This window comes from Chaetodon trifascialis, chromosome 13, assembly GCF_039877785.1.
Source record: "Chaetodon trifascialis isolate fChaTrf1 chromosome 13, fChaTrf1.hap1, whole genome shotgun sequence".
Taxonomy (NCBI): Eukaryota; Metazoa; Chordata; class Actinopteri; order Chaetodontiformes; family Chaetodontidae; genus Chaetodon; species Chaetodon trifascialis.
In genome coordinates this window covers 21,127,312-21,144,989 of record NC_092068.1, presented here as the reverse complement: position 1 = coordinate 21,144,989, position 17,678 = coordinate 21,127,312, and the positions used below count along the sequence as shown (strand labels likewise).

General features: G+C 43.2%; 1 protein-coding gene across 2 annotated transcripts in view; it reads right to left on the bottom strand.

The window, feature by feature from the left end:
• LOC139341741 (inactive phospholipase D5-like) overlaps positions 1 to 17,678 on the bottom strand; it is a 56,685-nt gene that overhangs the window by 3,962 nt on the left and 35,045 nt on the right. For both annotated transcript variants that reach the window (XM_070978410.1, XM_070978411.1), the window contains exons 2-9: positions 12,861 to 12,997; positions 5,500 to 5,686; positions 3,692 to 3,800; positions 3,318 to 3,445; positions 1,829 to 2,026; positions 1,117 to 1,253; positions 831 to 996; positions 545 to 635 (exon numbers count right to left, since the gene is read on the bottom strand). In XM_070978410.1, the coding sequence (XP_070834511.1) occupies positions 545 to 635; positions 831 to 996; positions 1,117 to 1,253; positions 1,829 to 2,026; positions 3,318 to 3,445; positions 3,692 to 3,800; positions 5,500 to 5,686; positions 12,861 to 12,997 (1,153 nt within the window). The remainder of the gene's footprint in view (positions 1 to 544; positions 636 to 830; positions 997 to 1,116; positions 1,254 to 1,828; positions 2,027 to 3,317; positions 3,446 to 3,691; positions 3,801 to 5,499; positions 5,687 to 12,860; positions 12,998 to 17,678) is intronic.

The window sequence follows — 17,678 nt, the reverse complement described above, 5'->3', positions numbered from 1 at the left end:
TACCACTTTCATGTCCGTGCATTAAGTACAGAGCTGGAGCCAGGAGGCGTTTGCCTTAGCTCAGCATGAAGACCGGACGTAAGGGGAAACAGCTCGCTCTCTCCAAACATCAGAAATATGAATATCGGCCCCTCTGAAGCTCACAATTAATATGTTTGATTAATCTATACACAAACAGTAAGTTAAGTGCTGTGACTCATTTCAGACTTCCTGGAGCACTGGGCGGATGTGTAAACTTTTCTTTGTCGAGATATAGTTGCACCATGTAATTCCCTCTGCAACCACAAATTCTTACATGAGGCTTCCAGGCATTTGAAGAAAACCAGGCCTGCTGTGACCCCCCGCTTCCAGTCTTTATCCTAAAATATGCTCATCTCCTTTTGGCTCCAGCTCCCTGCTTAATGCACACAAGAGTGGCATCGATCAGCTGCTTTTGCTCTCGTAAATAAGTAACCGTGCTTCCGAAAATACTGAACTTTTCTTTTAAGCAGCCAAAAAGGAGAGAGAGCAGGGCGTCGTCGTAAAGTGTAGCCGATGAGCTCACCTAAATAAATGGCTCTGTCTGTCACCATGAACCTGTTGTTGTTTATCCCCTGGAGGCTGCCATCCCTCTGCACTCTGGGGTTGAAGAACTTCTACACACAGACACACACAGACACACACACACACACAGACACACACAGACACACACACACACACACACACACACACACACACACACACACACACACACACACACACACACACACACACACACACACCGTAGTGTGAGTGAACATTGATAAAGTGTGTGTAGAGTTGAAAATAGTACATAGTGGCCTTGTGCTTACAGCCTCCAGTGAGCAGTTGGCCTGCTCCATGCACAGACTCCTCAGGGACCAGATGAAGTTGAATGTAAGCGGATGAGTCTTTTCCCAGCAGCTTATCAGCAGACGAACACGGACCTTCCGCAGGATCAGAGCCTCCCGGATAACACTGTCGATACGAGACCAGTACCTTGGCACAGACACGCATGCATACACAGAGTTTAGTCACTTGAATCAAAGCAAGGCATCCAAACTCTTAATGATAAATGCCCGTCATATCATTCCAGTCAACTCCGGCAGTGGATCTAACCTGTGAGCGTTTCTGCTCAGGAGGGGCAGGTAGTCAGTGATAGAGATATATATGAAATGGCGTGCCTCCTGGATGACCCTGGAAATGGCTTCAAGATCATTGCTACGATCTTTGGGGATGAAAACGTCTGGTGAGCTCTGTCATCAGACGAGGGAAAACAGCAGAGACAATTAGCATCGAGATCGTTAACACTGCAACAACAAATTCAGCTCTCATCATCATCATCATCATCATCATCACCTAAATAACCATTAGGATTTCATTGTGTTTGTTTTGTGTGTGTGTGTGTGTATGTGTGTGTGTGTGTGCGTGCGTGTGTGTGTGTGTGCATGTCTCGTACGTCTGAAAAGCCTTGAAGATTCAGTTTTAACGTCTTGCTGACAGGCACCTGTGAATGTTTAACTGCGAGTATGTGCTTTGAGTGGTTTTTTTTTGTGTTATATTAGTCTTCTAGAGATGTACAGCCCAGCCAATTCAGCTGTTTCCCGCTGCGGGAAGAATGACATCACCATCGCTCATCTCCGGGAAGAAGACGACACTGAAAGACACGGTGTCCTGCAGAGACACCCTGTGTGAAAAATTTACTCTCTCACATCACTGTCACCTCCACTGGAGACGGCTGCTACTCTTCACTGTGCTGTACACATTTACAATAAGTCCCTTGTTAAAAAACGTGAATATCTGCTCTTCAGCTGATATAGCTGTGACTTACAGAGATGTAGGCCTGAGCCTTTGTGCTGTTGAGAGTGAGTTCCAGCGGATCGTCCCTGTTGAAGAGGGCAAAGAGGCGTTTGGACCAGAAGGAAGGGATGAAGTCTTTATACTGGAGCCCCCAGTAAAGGCTGAACACTCTGTGGAGATCCAGAGCCAGACAGCTGCAGTTGAACACCAGCACACCCAGCTCCTTCCTCTGGAGAGCAAAGAAAACAGAGTTAGATCACCACAAGCCAGGAGGCGGCCATCATTTACATCGACTTAACGCCGTTACTTTCATCCCCACCAGTAATCTTAACATGTCTATTTTTTACTCTTTCAATACTTTCTACTTTCTCTCACACACACAGCGTCATATTGTCCACAAGTCACAACCAATTACAAGCCTTCACCCATCATCACAGCAACAGCAGCGAATCAGAAGGCACTCTTTTCTCTCCTCCTTATTTTCTCTCTTTGCTCTCTGCTGCATTTTCATTTCAAAGAAGCACTTCAGGTTTCCAGCTTTTACCTTCTAAGCTGCTGTCTCTCTCTCTCTGTCTCTCTGCACATTCGTTTTCTCCCTGCAGTGTCTACATGAGCAAAGTATTCCTGAATGAAGCTGAAATCATACTTCTTAAAGGCATATTTGATGCTATTCTATCTCACTCAAAAGACACGAACATCTCTGAAATGGACTACAAATACAGTCCATAACTTGATTTAATTTCAGGATGCATTTCAAAAGAATGTCCACATAAGTTTTGAGTAGGGTGGCCACCTTGAGCACCTTGCAATTCATCCTAAATAAAAGCCCTTTGTGTCTCTGGGTGTCTAAAGATAGATAAAGCTGCCTAGAAAAGGGGGTCTGCACTTTAATGAACCATGCAAGAGACTCAGCTTTGAAGATGAAAGAATGGACAATTTCTATTTCCAGATGCCACCCCACCTTGCATGCCCCCACTAAAAGCCCCAACCCTATCCACTCCACCCCATCTACGAATTTTTGAAGCAGAAGACCTGAAACTTGTACACAAATATAATCTCACTATCCGCACAAATGTGTTTGGATCGGCTTCATAACTTTTACATATATGCAAGCATGCATGTGTAGAACGTGTCAGTAAATTAAAATGCACCTTTCAGGGCAGCTGTAAACATCTGTTTGGAGTAATTGTTCAAAGTAAAGGACTCACGTATTACCCATAGTAAAAATATGTCATATCTGGCTATATTCTCTAAAATAATAAACCCATGGTTATGACATTACTGCTTTTTATTTCACCCTTTTACATAAGAAGGCTGGAAACTTTGCATCCAGAATTTATGTAATCAAATCTCATATAAATCTGTTGGACACAAAATGCCAACAGAAGGTGTAAATGAGCATAATTTCTATTACAATGCAGCTGCATTTTCACAAATGTGGGTGAGTATGCACATGTCTAAGTATGGGTGTGCATGTAGAAGGACTGGATGTGTGTTTGTGTGTGTGCTGCAGTGTGTACTGTGGCCAGTGATCTCCAGTCCATGCTGGCGCTGCCGATGTAGAAATGTCTCCTGTCGACCACCCAGAAGGAGGAGAGGAGGTGGCCTTTGGTCAGCGCTGTGGTGTTCACATAGTGGACTTCAGCATCTGGAAACAGAGAGCGAGAGGGAAAGATAAACAGAGACTGAGTGAAAGACTGAAGGGAGAGAGAGAAAGACAGGAATAAATTAAGTTACAGACGGAGGGAGAGTGAAAGAACTGAGCGGGACAAATAGGAAGAGTGAGCAGTCAACAGAGTAAACAGAGCGAAGCTGCAGCATGTTTCAACACACACACACACACACACACACACACACACACACACACAGAATGTATAATACAGTGGGAGCTGACTGTGTTTGGCGAGCGTGCTGAGCTCAGCCGAGTCGATCATCCCGCTGGAGATCTTCAGCTGGATCCCTTTGGCTTTCAGCCCCTGCAGCCTGGACAGCAGAGCTCTGCCCTGAGGGGACACACATCAAAAACCTCTGATTCACATGAAATCCATGCACCGTGTGTTCAGCCATGATTCTTGTGTGTTGCGTACATTTTCTTTAATATCGTGGCTCCATCGGCAGCCATTTATTTCTGTGCTACATTTCCCAGAGGTCCCATTTCTGCAGCCTGCAACTGTGATAGATCAAGTATTCGTATTTGTGGGTGACGCTTTTCTTTGTTTGTGCAGTCCTGATAGCCACCTCTGCTCAATCCGAGCGCCTAATTTACATACTTACAGCTATAATAAATAAAAACAAAATAATAATACTACTAATAATAGTAATAAATCCCAGAAACTATGTGTATGATGAGTGACTATTAGCAGAAACCTTTATTTAATACAATGACTTTCCAGTTCCAGTTTTCTGTTTCTCACAAAACCAAAATACACTGAAAACACAAAACACTCTGAAGACGTTAACAACCAACATCTTTTAATGAGAAGTTTTGAGATTAAGAGAGAAGTTCTGGGCTGAAGTGCCAAAAACTGCAGTTCCTCAAATGGCCACTTGATGCTGGCTCCAAAAGTGAGTCATTCCCCATAGACCCCCAATTTTATGAGATGAGCTGCAATACTAAATCACTGAAGTGCCCCTTTAAAGTGTACAATATAGTCTTACCTGCATGTGTGCATGTGCTTCTTTTTCTGCAGAAACTTTTGAGAACTTATTTTAGATGAGTCATGACTCTTCAGCGTCTTGAATTCCTTCTATTTTTATGATTTGAGGCAATATTGCTTAGGTTACTTTTTTTAAACAAGAGAAAGTTAACTGCAGCTGAACTGAAGCCGTCACAGAGTTGAGTTTGAGTCAGCAGGACTGAGAGAGATTCTTCTCAGCGTGGGTTCACAAAATGTCCCGTGATTATGATCGTATGTCTCTTTACAGTGACAAAACATTTTGTACTTAACTGATGTTCTTGATGAGGACAAACAGACACAAACAGTGCACATATCTGCTCCAAGAGCATCTCCACCTCTTGAACTTTGACTTTACAGCATCTGATTTCCAGCATGCCTCCTGATGAGGTGTCTTTAATGGCAGCTGTTTGCTGAGATTGCTGCAGGCTGAAAGGCCATTAGCTCCTTTTCTGCCCTGAGGCCTCTACATATCACTTTCCAGTCAACAGCATCAAGCTTTGATTAGTCCTGACATACTCTCATTTTTAAAGCGGAAGTGTGTGTGTGTGCCTGTGTATTACTCATGCTGTGGGGACATGAATCTGTTTACACAGTCACATTGTGGGGGCTCACCTATACTGCAAATGATTCAATTTTAGGGTGAAGACTTGGGTTAAGGTTAGTTTAGGGTGAGGTTTAAGTTAAGGTTAAGCTGAGGTTAAGTCGGGCCGTTTTTCTGCAGAGAAACTACATTTAATATTTTCATACCAGTTTGCTCATAACACTACAGCAATTTTACTTCAGTGACATTTTAAATGAAGGACTTTTTCTTGTAATAGAGTGTTTTATTACGTTAAATACTTTTACTTCAGTTAATACATTTGATTACTTCTTCCTCCACCACTGATAATTATGTAGAGGAGGCAAAGAGGCCAATGCAAGCAAACACAAAAAAGAGGAGACGGAGAAAAGATAGAACAGACACCAAAATTTAAATAAACAGCTCCTGCAGAGTCAAGTCTCTGTTGGCTTGCTCTGGTTTTACCTGTCTAGCAGCAGGCTGGAAGCTGGATTCATAATCGGAGGAGTTGAGGAGCCACAGCGGGGAAACTATCTCTACGACCCGCATAGCTCGGTCCAGTAAGCTGTACAGCCCCGCTGAGAGAGGGACGTGGGATGTACCATTGTCTAAGAATGAGATGTCCTCTGGGATGTTCTCCACAAGCACCACTCTGTGGAAAATAATGAGAGGACGAATGAGTTAAGAAGAAACAATGATGTAAGAGAAAAGAAGAAGTTAGGGCCCTAAAAAAGCCTAAACAGCATATTTAGGCTAAGCCATGGAGACATGTTAATGCAAAAATGCAGAGGAAATTAATGTGAGGTTCAGGGTCTTTCACAAAGCCATTATCTGTTTGCATTAGTGGCAGAATTGTTATGAGCTTGGGCGCCACTGATATGAGGTTATATTCCTTTTTTCTCACTACTCTGTGACAAATTAGTTAACAGCACCCTTCTTCCTCGTTTTCTGGATTGTTAGCTTGATGAGAGTTAGCAAGATTTCTGGACCTGGAGGAGTCCAATGAGCATCATTAGATCTTGTATAGGTTGCCCGTGGCAGGCGCAGAGAATAATTGAAGGCTGATGTGCAGAGTCGTCAGCAATGCAGATTCAATTACACCTAGTCAGGGAAAAGTGACTCATTCTGTCTGTAGCCTTGTTGCTCTCTCGTATACACTACTCCCTAAGCTATCACATGGTGCATTTTAATGTAATCATCAGCAGTCTGGGGTACTTGCAGCAAGCAGCAGTATTTCTCTTTACCATAAAAAACTTACCACCGAGCTAAAAGTTAAATGATGGGGAAAATGCTTGTTTTGAAGTCGAATATTTTGAATATATCACTGAACATCCCTGCACTCTCTGTTGGGGCATGATGTCAAATTATCTGGCTAACCATGACTCTGAGCTCTCCCTAACATATCCCCATTTCACCCCCACCAGGATGCCTGGAAATGACAGCGGCACCAGCGTCGGAGTCAACAGATTGAATTAGCCGTGGCAGCCCCATTTCTGCAGCCACACAGAACCAGGCTATTACCAAGCTCCAGCGCTCATTCTCTCTGTATCTGGCTTCTACATCGATTTCTGCCAACCGGATTTTAACAGAGAGACATAAAGTGGAGGGAGGGGGGGTGTTCAGTGAAGGTGAACAGCTCAGATATAAATTCTGTTGCACCTCCAGGGTTGATTAAGTCCACGGGTAAAGTGCTGTCCAGGAAAGTGGCAGAAGCACATCTGCATGAGAATTTACTCAATGTGAGGAAATGAGTCTTCAAGAAGTTTTCATGGCTCAGTAGCCAGAGCATGGAGTTATAGGTGCATAGTATGACAAACCATTTGTACTAAGTCATTGTGAAAGTGTGCACTGAGGAGTGAAGCAGGATATGTCAGACAATAGTTGCACAACGACTAATATTATCAGCGCGGACATTTCCGGGATGTCATCACGACTGACTGTGCAATTAAATTTGGTCACATTAATTAAGTGACCCGCTGCAGGTTTATAAAACATGGTAAATATAGCATGATTTATTTCAGCTTTAAAAAATGAGGCATCAGAAAACTTCAGCTTAAAAATAAACTGAAAATACTGAGTTTTATCAGATCTTGACAGTTTTGTATTACATTGGGATTGTGTGTTCCTGTTATTTCGTCCAGACCTCATAAATCATATACTGTTAAATTAGACTGGGAGCCTGTTGAAAAGTGAGCTGTACTCTGGGTCAAAAGTTGAGTAATTGATTTTTATTAAGTCGATATATTAAAGGAATGAGCAAAGAGTTGCTTAGTTACACATCCTCCAGACGACACTATCATCCATTTGGGGTCATGGTTCAGGCGACCTGACAGAGGGCCATTATTCGCCATGCCTTTAGCTCTGTTTTTGGTCTCCACCACTTTAGCTGCTAAATGCTCCACTGAGCAGCGAGACTGAACATAAACAGAACCGAGAGGAGCTGCCGAGTCGGGTGTTAAACCTCTGTGGGTTCGTCACTGCGAGCAAACCCCTTCACATTAAAAGGTCATGTGATCAATTATTGACATGATACTATTGATTAGTGCTGATTTAAAATTAGCTTGTGTAGTAGTGTAGGGTGTCTTTATTGTGGTTTTGTATCGATTGTTCCTCTCAGCCAGCTGATAAAATCTATTTTGGGTAAATTATCGAATCACACATGAGGTTCAAAGTTCAAGTGTTGCCAAATATAGTTGCTTTTTACTGGAATGTAGTATTCTTGGCTGTTAAACATAGTGGACTTTGTGCTGGCGGACTCTCTGGCGAAGTGATCATCAAGTGGATCATAGCACTCAGACCAATCCAGCTTCCACTCAGACCAATCAGAGCGCAGGGTCAGCCAAAGTGTGACAGCTCCAGGTCTGGTGAGTGCCTCCCTCAAGGGCACACTGGTGAGAGCATGTGCTGCAGGTGATAATGTACTGGCATCACATTGAGAGGCCAATTGCCAGCTCACAGCTTGAAAATATATTTCTGGCTAAAGTAAAGCTACGTCAGGTGTTGGAACGCGGCCAGGGGTCAAGCTGTAGGACTCTCACCATCTGTGATGACAACATGCTGATTTCTCCTCATGGAAATGACAGTCAGCATGTTTAGTGAAGGAGAATCACATGTGAAGTGGGCTCATGTTAATGAGGGATTCATTTCAGTGGATATTCCTCCATTTGTCAGTCACAGAGTTGAGGACTGAACACAAAGGCGCAAAGAAACAATGCAGCCAGCTGTGACGAAATTCTAGAGAAGATTAACATTTACATCACACAGCACAGTGTCTCCTTTTTGTTCTGAAAAGACACCGAAAACTAGGACAGCTGCGGTAAACACTCGACAATGAGGAAAAACAAGGATGGAGAACAGATGGAGGAGGGCGAGATGTAATCTTATTCTGAAAGAAAGCCTCTCAGTCCACTCTAATGGCTGTGAGGTATGATGAATGGTGATTCTGAATAGTTTAAACAGGCAGACAGGCTTTGGTATTAAGAGTGGAGGAAGCAGGGAGGCACTCATTTCTGTCTGCGAGGATTCATCGATTTATGCAGCCTGTGGTGTCCGCTGCTGCTCCTCTCCATTGTAACCCAGCTACGCACTCATGGGTGTGATTCAGCCAATACCGAGAGTGGTGTAAACTCCACGGTGTGTGTGTGTGCATACGTGAGGCAGAGAGTGCGTGTGTCTCTACAGGTGAACATCCTCACTCTCTGAATGATAATGGATTCCCATCTCATCTCACAGTGTGGTAGGTAGAGCACAGTTGGATCACTCAAATATATTCTTGTAATTCTCAAAGCAGAATATGAGAACATAAATTACAGAGCTGTCATGACTGAAGTTAAACTGTAAACGCCATAAAAAAATCACAATAATATGTAAGCTTGTAATGCTGTATGTTTGCTGTAGCACACTGGGATCAGGCTGAAAACCCACAGTGTGCCACTGAGCCCCTGACATCCGATATAAATTATCCAGCCTCTCATGCGCTGCCCTGAGCTCCGGGCTCTGCACAGCGGCGAGGACATTAATATGGGTATCACAGGAGCTGCTGCTGCTCTGCTCGCTGCATGCCGTTAGAGGTAAATGTTAAGTCCAATGTTCCGTCATTTACAACCAAAACAATGCTGTCATAGTAAACGCACTGACCGTGGAATTTTCAATCCATTATCAAAAGCTTGTGCAACTCTGAGATATTTATTTTAAAGCGATGCTCTGTGGTTTATGCAAATGAGTGTTGACTGCAGGTACTTAGATGATTATACTGTTCCACATCTGTCAAGACTGTCCCAGGTGTCCCCTCACACTCTGACTGATGGACGGTAGTTTGCTTTGACTAGTTTGCTGGACTCACTGGAGGCTGTGTGCAAACCTTCTTATGTGTCAATATCAATGCCAAATCCCTGGCAGTTCTTCCTCGTGTAAGAGAGTATCTGGTTAGTTCAGAAGCCCAATTTCTGTGTCTTGCTCAGTCATTTTTGTCTGACTGTTCTGACAGTGGAGGCACGGTGGGGCAGCAGGTAGTGCGCGTGCCTCACAGGAAGAAGGTCGCCAGTTCGATCCCCAGGTCAGGCAGGGCCTTTCTGTGTGAAGTTTGCATGTTCTTCCCGTGCATGCGTGGGTTCTCTCTGGGCACTTCGGCTTCCTCCCACAGACCAAAAACATGCTCATTAGGTTAATTGGTGACTCTAAAATTGTCCTTAGGTGTGAGGGTGGGCGTGAATGGTTGTTGGTCTGTATATGTTGCCCTGCGATCGACTGGCGACCGGTACAGGGTGTACCCTGCCTCTTGCCCGTTGACAGCTGGGATAGGCTCCAACCCCCCGCAACCCCCGAGACGGGATAGTCGGGTATAGACAATGGATGGATGGATGTTCTGATAGTGGATTTTCTTGTGTTGTGTTGGTTTCAGCACAGATATTTAAGGATTTTTGAAGTCTGAAATGTGATGTGTACTGCAGTTCTGGAGCCAGTTGCACCAGAATTTTTTACATTCAGACTTAGTCTAGTTATGATACAGCTGTTTACTATGTGGAGATTTATGCATCACTGAGTTAAGTTGCACCACACAAGCTAGTTTTTAAACAAGGTGACAGCCCTGAGCCATCGGACTCACCTCGCCATTCTCAAAATGCTGATGGAAGGACATTTGTTGACAGAAATGTTTGAAATGTTCAAGCTTTTTTCAAGAGATGCTCAACTGCTGTTTCTGCCCCTCTGCGAGGCAGCTGAAGATCAATGCTAACCTGCTTATTAGCTGTCTGACACAAGGTAATTACACATGCACATCGGGGATACATCAGACTGTCATTTTAACGAGCAACATGCACTGCACGAGCCTGAGAGAAATCATGTTTTACTGCAATTACAGCTGAAGTTATTCATCCTCAGTGGGAAAAATATAAATCAAATTAATTATGTGTTTCAGGCGCAGTTGCTGCAACTCATCTCAGGTCTTGTGTTCCTGAGATGCAACCGCTGGCATTATTCATTTTGCAGACAAGAACAAATTAAAGAGAAATTTACATAACAAAACAAGCAGCTGTGTGTGACATGTCTACATTACAATATCACGAACAAGAAAGCTGCTGAGTCATTATTTGCTTTTTTACAGTAAAAGGAGAGTAATGACTGCAAAGCAAAGCAAGACAGAGGACCAGCCTGCAGTATTTAGATTATTTGGTAAAAAATAGTCTTGGTTTTCATTTGTAAGTTAAACACTGGGTCTTTTTAAAGTGTGAACACTGGATGGAAGAAATGACAATGCCTGAAAAGTGCTTTACATGCATTTCCTTTGATGAATTACTGGAACCTTTAGGAACTGAAGTAAGCCCGAAGAAGCCTCAGCGCACCCCATTATAAATGTGTCAGGCTCATAGCAATCTATCACTTTTCCTATTTTGCAGTGCAACTCGCTTTGAGCAAAAACAGTTTATGAAATCCTTAATTATGTTACACTTGTACACCTCATCGGTCTTTCAAATGACGCACGTCCCAGTAAAACACCACCATTAAGCTTATGGGATAGAAATAACAGTGCAGACTTGGAAAAAAACGACATTTCTGAAATTTGTTTGGAGCTAAGTCTCGAGCTGACAAGCTGCTGATGAATCTATTCATCTGTCACTCACTCCAACCTCAAATCTGCCCTGATATCCTCTCTCTTCTTCTCCCCCCATGTGGTTCACCCTCATCATCCCTCTCCTCAGCCTCGTATTTATCTCTCATTCTACCCCGAGCTTTAGGGGTCCTTCGGAGCAGGACAAGAGTCCAATTCAGCTTTACAAGTTGGGATTACACTTTGAGCCTTGAGTGGAAGAGAGGGATGCCTGGTAGAGTTTTCTGAAAGGTTGCTAAATGGCTGCTTTGGTGAAGGTGAGGGAGAGACTGGATGGACTCAGACCTAAAGAAAGAGAGATAGAGGGGGAAGTAATTCAAGGAGGCTGAATGGCAAATTGGATGATAAGAGTCTAATGGAGGGGAACCAGTAGGAAGCAGAGAGCTGAGAGAGCAGGGACTGCTGTATCAGAGGAAATGACTGCTGATCAGCCACTTTCACTCTGGACCACCAGGACATACTGCAGTGGATTTCAGGCTTTTTGTCTCGATATCCATATTCTCAAACTGAAACAGACTGTAGAAACCTGCTTAAGTTTGGTATAAAGTTAACTTTCAGAAGAGCCTGGTAATCATTTCAGGGAATGGGGGAGGCTATAGTAGGATCAGGCTGAGGAAGCCAGTAACAGTATATTCTCTCTAAATTAATGCAAGCCATGCTGTGGGGTCTGCAGCCTCTGCACTGCAGTTCATATCTTGTGCCAGTGGGTTACACCTGCAGACTGCTTTATGTTTCAATACTCAGCTAAAACAATCTACTTTCTAGCAATGGGAGCTGGTGGAATGAGTGAACTGCCAAAAGTTCATAAGTGCTCACAGAGCAAAGCCGAGGCGATGCCAGAGGGGTTAAAGGAAATCTGCTTTTAATTAATAAAAGCTACAAGCACCATTGGCTTAAGCTTGAGGTCCCAAATCATGTCAGCCATATGCTCAGAAGATTTATGTATGACAGTTAATTAGTGTTATGCTCCAGTGTTTTGTTGTGCACACTGTAGCTCCCATAGATAAAAAACTCAGTTGTTTTTCACATTCTGCACGTCGACTCAGAAGCAGGCAAAACAAACTGATTGTAATTCATGAATTGCTTAAGACTGTGGTTGACTTTTATATGTTGCTGTTAAGTGGTAATTTCCATGAATTCAAACCACACCTCCCTAAATTATTTGGCTTGTGGGAAATAGTTGAAGCAGAAATTGTTGACACAACACAACGTCACCTGGCAAGCTGCTGCTTTGGCCAGTCACACACATATAAAAGCACATTCCTGGTGTATTGCTGTATTGCTACTGTTTACTAGCTGTTGTCATAACCATTGCAGGGATTTTATGGGGTCATGAGGGCCATGGCTGCTGTGCTCCCTCAGTTTGGCTTTACAAGCCTCAGAAAATTATACGCCCTGCGTCCACAGTGGGCTTGATGCCGACTGGCCTTTTTACCCAAAAGGTCAGGTAGCTTTGACCCTAAACGGATGATATTCCAGGCCTGGTTGCAGGGAAAGATAAAAATATTTGCCTCCATGTTAACTTTCCAGAGTAAAATCCTGTATCGTTGTATCATTGTATTAAACCAGTGTGCAGTGTTTTGGCATCTGAGAAGCCTCCGTGAACCTCACCTGTACCTGAAGTAGCACACTCCAACCAATGCAATGTTTTAACAAGGGTCTGGAAGCCAGAAAGGGTGGGACCCACTGACTGAATGAATCTCATGTTTGTGGTTCTCACCTGCAGTTCTTGCTACAGTTCTCCTCCGTGATCCCGTCCTCGTCTTCACCCCAAACATCCACCGCTGAGAAAATCAGCGCCACCAGTACGGCGAAGCAGCACACCAAGGCAAAGATCACAATGCACTTCTGCTGAGACTGCAAGAGAGAGAGGGGGAACAAAATTGATTTCCACTGCATGTCATCTACTCTTCAACACTTCTGTAAAAATAAGGCCAAAGTGCTCCAACCTTGACTCCCATTAGCTGGCTGCGCCGGCTGATTTAATGCACAGCTCAGCAGGTCATAACATGATATAGACGGAAATTTAACTCAAACATGTACAACGTTTATGACCTCGCAAGTTCAGGCTTTCGTATAAAGAACAAGAGGCAGGGATGATGGGAAGAAAGTGTAGAGAGCAAACAGACAGAAACAACAAAACAAACCAATCAGTAGAAACATTTTTGGCCCATTTTTAGCTAAAACGTTGGATATTTGAAGTCCCAATGATCCCATGTGGTTAAGAAGGAGGTAACGAGCCGAGAGGATGTGAAGGAGATCAGTTCACAGCTGATCCACAGCTCACCTCAGTCCAGCTGCTAACAAGGCAACTGATAAAACACAATTAAGATGATATTTTTTTATTGAGAAACAAACACCAGAAAGTTATTATGTCATATAGTAAAATACTATATTGTGTGTATATTTGGATGATGCCAAAAATAAATTGCTCCAAAAGTGAGATACCTATACATGAGATAAATGTTACTATAATTATGTTTTTACTGACAAAAATAGATTTGGAGGTTGCTGTCCAACCAACCAAAGATGTATTGGTGACAAATATATGAAAGAAAATACAAGGAAATGATCAGTTTTGGTTTAAAATCACTAGGTTTTTCTCCCCAAATACTGCTGGAAAATGTTCCTTTTGTGCCGCCACCATCCTCTTGAGGAGAAACTCAGCTTCTATACATGAATCAGTCATCTGAACTACGTCAATAGGCGTCACATCTATTCCAGAAATGCTTACATGGTGCATATAAAACATATAGATTTAAATGTAACAGAGGGGATCATGTGATGTGTATAACAATGATGTGATGATGTCTGTCTCTAATCAGATGTTGCAAGGGAAGTGCAGCCTTTAAAAAGGTCATAAAGTGAGAGTGAAACATGAGAATCGGCAGTGCCCCTTATGGGAATTTTACAGAAAGTACTAGCGGCTAACATGTGTATCCACTGCATGTCAGGTGTTAATCTCTGAGGGGGACAAATGTTCTGTGATGCACAAAACTTTATGTAGGAACACAGCTGCAGCATTCATCTCAGTACTGCTCTTTGCAGACAAATATTGCAGTAAACCTCAGAGAGAGCTGCTTTGTTGAATTCACTTTATTTCCACGACAGTTCTGGGCGAACAATTCATTTAATGTTTCATTATGTTGAAAAAATATGGTCCTGTTTCCTGTTGCAAAGTAGTTGTATGTACGTTTCTGTAAACCAGGACTATTTTCAAAGCATACTCTACATTTTGACTTGTCATAATAGGAAAGATTGGACCTGGAAGAGTGGAACTAATAACAGTTTTATGGCCTTTCTGTAATTATTTTTTCCCACTTTGTGTAATATGAGGGTCTTGAAACAGGCATATATAAATGGAATATGATTGTTATTAACGTTATTAAATGTGTTTTTCCTGCTATGACGTCACAATTCTGCAGTGAAAAAGATCTATTAAACATATCTGCTGGAGAATTGAGAGCTGTGTATTGATGACTGCTGTGTTCATTATTATACTGAATGGTGTAAAAGTATAAGCTTTCACATTATTTTGGTCATAACACAACCTCTTGTTCCTATTTTAAGAATATAATCAGTGCATCATTGTAGTTATTATTATAGTTATGTTTTATTTATTTCATTATATTTTTTAAGTATTAAGTTTTTGTCAAACTTGGATTGAAAGTCAACAACACAGTACAGTAAGTGTATCTAGTGCAGCCTATTTCATGCTCTCTGTATAGGAGATGCTGATGCACAGTAGATTTGACCCAGTTACTGGAAACGCCCCAACTATTTGTAAAACAATAACAAATGGATCCAAATCCCTTTGAAACCCTCCAGTGGCGCCAAAACTAATTACCCTTAAACACAGCACATCATTAGTTAGCTAGACTCCACTCATTATCCTCAGAGACAGATCTCATATCATAAACAATGGACCTCTGTGAGCCACACAGCCTTTCTTATTTTATTGTGTTTATTGTAGCTAAACACATCCATGCTCATATGTTCTCATGTGGGAAGATTAATCTACCAACCAGTCAATGGAGTGTCCCCGGTGGACCAAAGAGACACTGGCAGGGATATTCAGCTTCACACTCTCATCCTCACACAACCATCTGTCTGAGCTGATGTCTGTCTTGGGAATAATGTTTTGTATTTCCTGGCAGCACTGGTGGGTGGATTATTATATGTATTTTCTATGTCCAGCCACAGTGCGCTCAACCACCTCGTCCACTCTCAGTCCTCTGTGTCTACTGGTGAAAAGCTATCTGAGAGGGTGACAGCAGCATCAAGGTTAGAGGAATGACCTCCTGACCATAAGGCAACTGGTTCACATCCGCAGACCAGATTGGAAATTTGTACTGTAGGTGATGGAAAAAAGAAATCCATACCTCTGAACGTCTACTGCAAAAAAACCCCTAGGCACCTCACGATAGCTTGGTCAGCAAACACTCACAGGATAAATGGAGGTTAAATCCAATCTGCCATCATCGGCTGGACCTCATACTGAACATACTGCGCTAAAAGCAAGTATGTTCAGCGTAAGGTCCAGCAGGAGACTGCGTGCTTCTCATATTTCCACTGTTTGCGTACCAGCTGATGCATTCACATGTGGTCGGATGTGCAGGTGCATTACGACAGATATCTGAAGAGGTCAGAGTCAAAGTGTACAGGAGGGATCTGTCACCTGACACTGAAGGCTACCGGTTTGTCTTTTTCGATGCAGCGAGCAGCAGAAGCTAAAATTAATTTACCTCCATTGTATTGAGAGGGTGGTGGAAATCTCAAAAGCAGGGCACATGAATCCTCCCACTACATGTCTTTGTGTAATGTGGGTGAACTGACCCTTTTAACAATGCGTTTCTGGGGCAGCTGATGGTGAAACACTGCTGCCTGTCTTGCCCATATTACTGCCTCGCTGAGCCCTGAAAGCCAGGCAGTGTTCAGCTGTACTAAGGAACAAGTCGTAACACTGACGCCTCACAGCTAGAAGGTCCCTGGTGCGAATCCCGCTGTGGGCGCTGGTGGCGTGTCCTCCACCATGCCTTTGGTGCCTGCTGCTCGAGGAAAAATGGGGCCTTTCTGTGTGAAGTTTGCATGTTCTCCCTGTGTTCACCTGGGGTTTCCTCCTTAAATAACCCCCACTAAAACCATGCAAGAAGATCACCACCTGAGCAATGGTGATGAAAACAGGATGGGTCCCCAGGCGCTGGTGTCGGCGTGTGTGCAGTCTCCTCCTTGTAGCATGTGTGTGCAGTGATCAATAAAGTAAAAATCTTAAATTTTATTTTAAAGAGTAATTTTTTTCAGTACATTTTGTTTTATGCCTGTTAGCATTTGTAGCCAAAGTTAGCATCCCAATTAATATGGCAATTATGGATGCATCTCGCTAACCAAGCTACCTAGCTTGCACCAGTATTAGCTGATAATAGCTCCACCCTCTTATCCAAATATTCTGGCCCCCAAAAACCCAAAATGGAGACAGTGAAAATGCCAAATTCAAGGCTTCAGAACGCTAAAGCAAAAAGCAGAGGGTGGTGGCTACGTCCACTTCTTTCATAAGGTCTTCTTTTACAATCTTTTACACAGACTGCTTTCAGGAGACGTTTTGGCTGTTTGCAGTTAATTACAGCGACATATGCTAGAAAATTCCAATCTTCTACCAGAAGCAGAGATAGCCTTGAGTGAGTCATAAATAACATGATTTAGTGAAATTGCTCGCCGGCTGTTTTAAAAAGCTCCCCAGAGTCCATCTCAAAAAGGGCTGTGCAAGGTGGCTGGCATGGTGCCGCACGCGCACACACACACACACACACACACACACACACACACACACACACACACACACACACACACACACACACACACAGAGTCACTGTTAGCGTCTCCCTCTGCTCATCTTTCACTTTCTTTGCACATGCAGACGGAGGTGAAGGCCAGGCCAGACAGGGTGGATGTTTATATCCTCAGATTAGAGGCAGAACTTCTGAACTGTCTGCCCTTCTCTCTGCAGCTCTCGTTTTAAGTCAGCCCTTTGCCATCTGTTGACCGATTGACCCATTCTACTCATCTAAAAGTGAATTTAAAATGTATGTGCCTTGCAGAGGGCAGACAGCGTGTTTGATTGTCTAAAGCAGCCTCCATTTTTCTTATGTCCCAGTTAGTTTTGTGCTGCTGTGTCACCATGCAGCGTGCTGAGGCAGAAATAGTGAAGCAGAGGTGATATGGCCCCTGTGGCATTGGAAGCACATTTAAGGAAATTGTAAGTACACCCACAGAGAAAGCAGAATGAGTTTTTCCACAGTACAGCCTGAGAAAAGTCAGGCGCCTCATTATCTTATGAGTGTTTCCTCTTTGTGAAGGCGTAAAGAACACAACGAGCCATGCTGCTTAGAGGGAAAGGGAAGTTTACACCACGCCAGCATCACAACAGCAGTCTGGAAGAGCCATGATCAACATATCCTGGTCTGATTTGTTGAAGTGCCATCAAGCCTGCTGGCAAGAGAAGAGGCCTTTGAAGCTTTACATATAACACACATACCAGTAG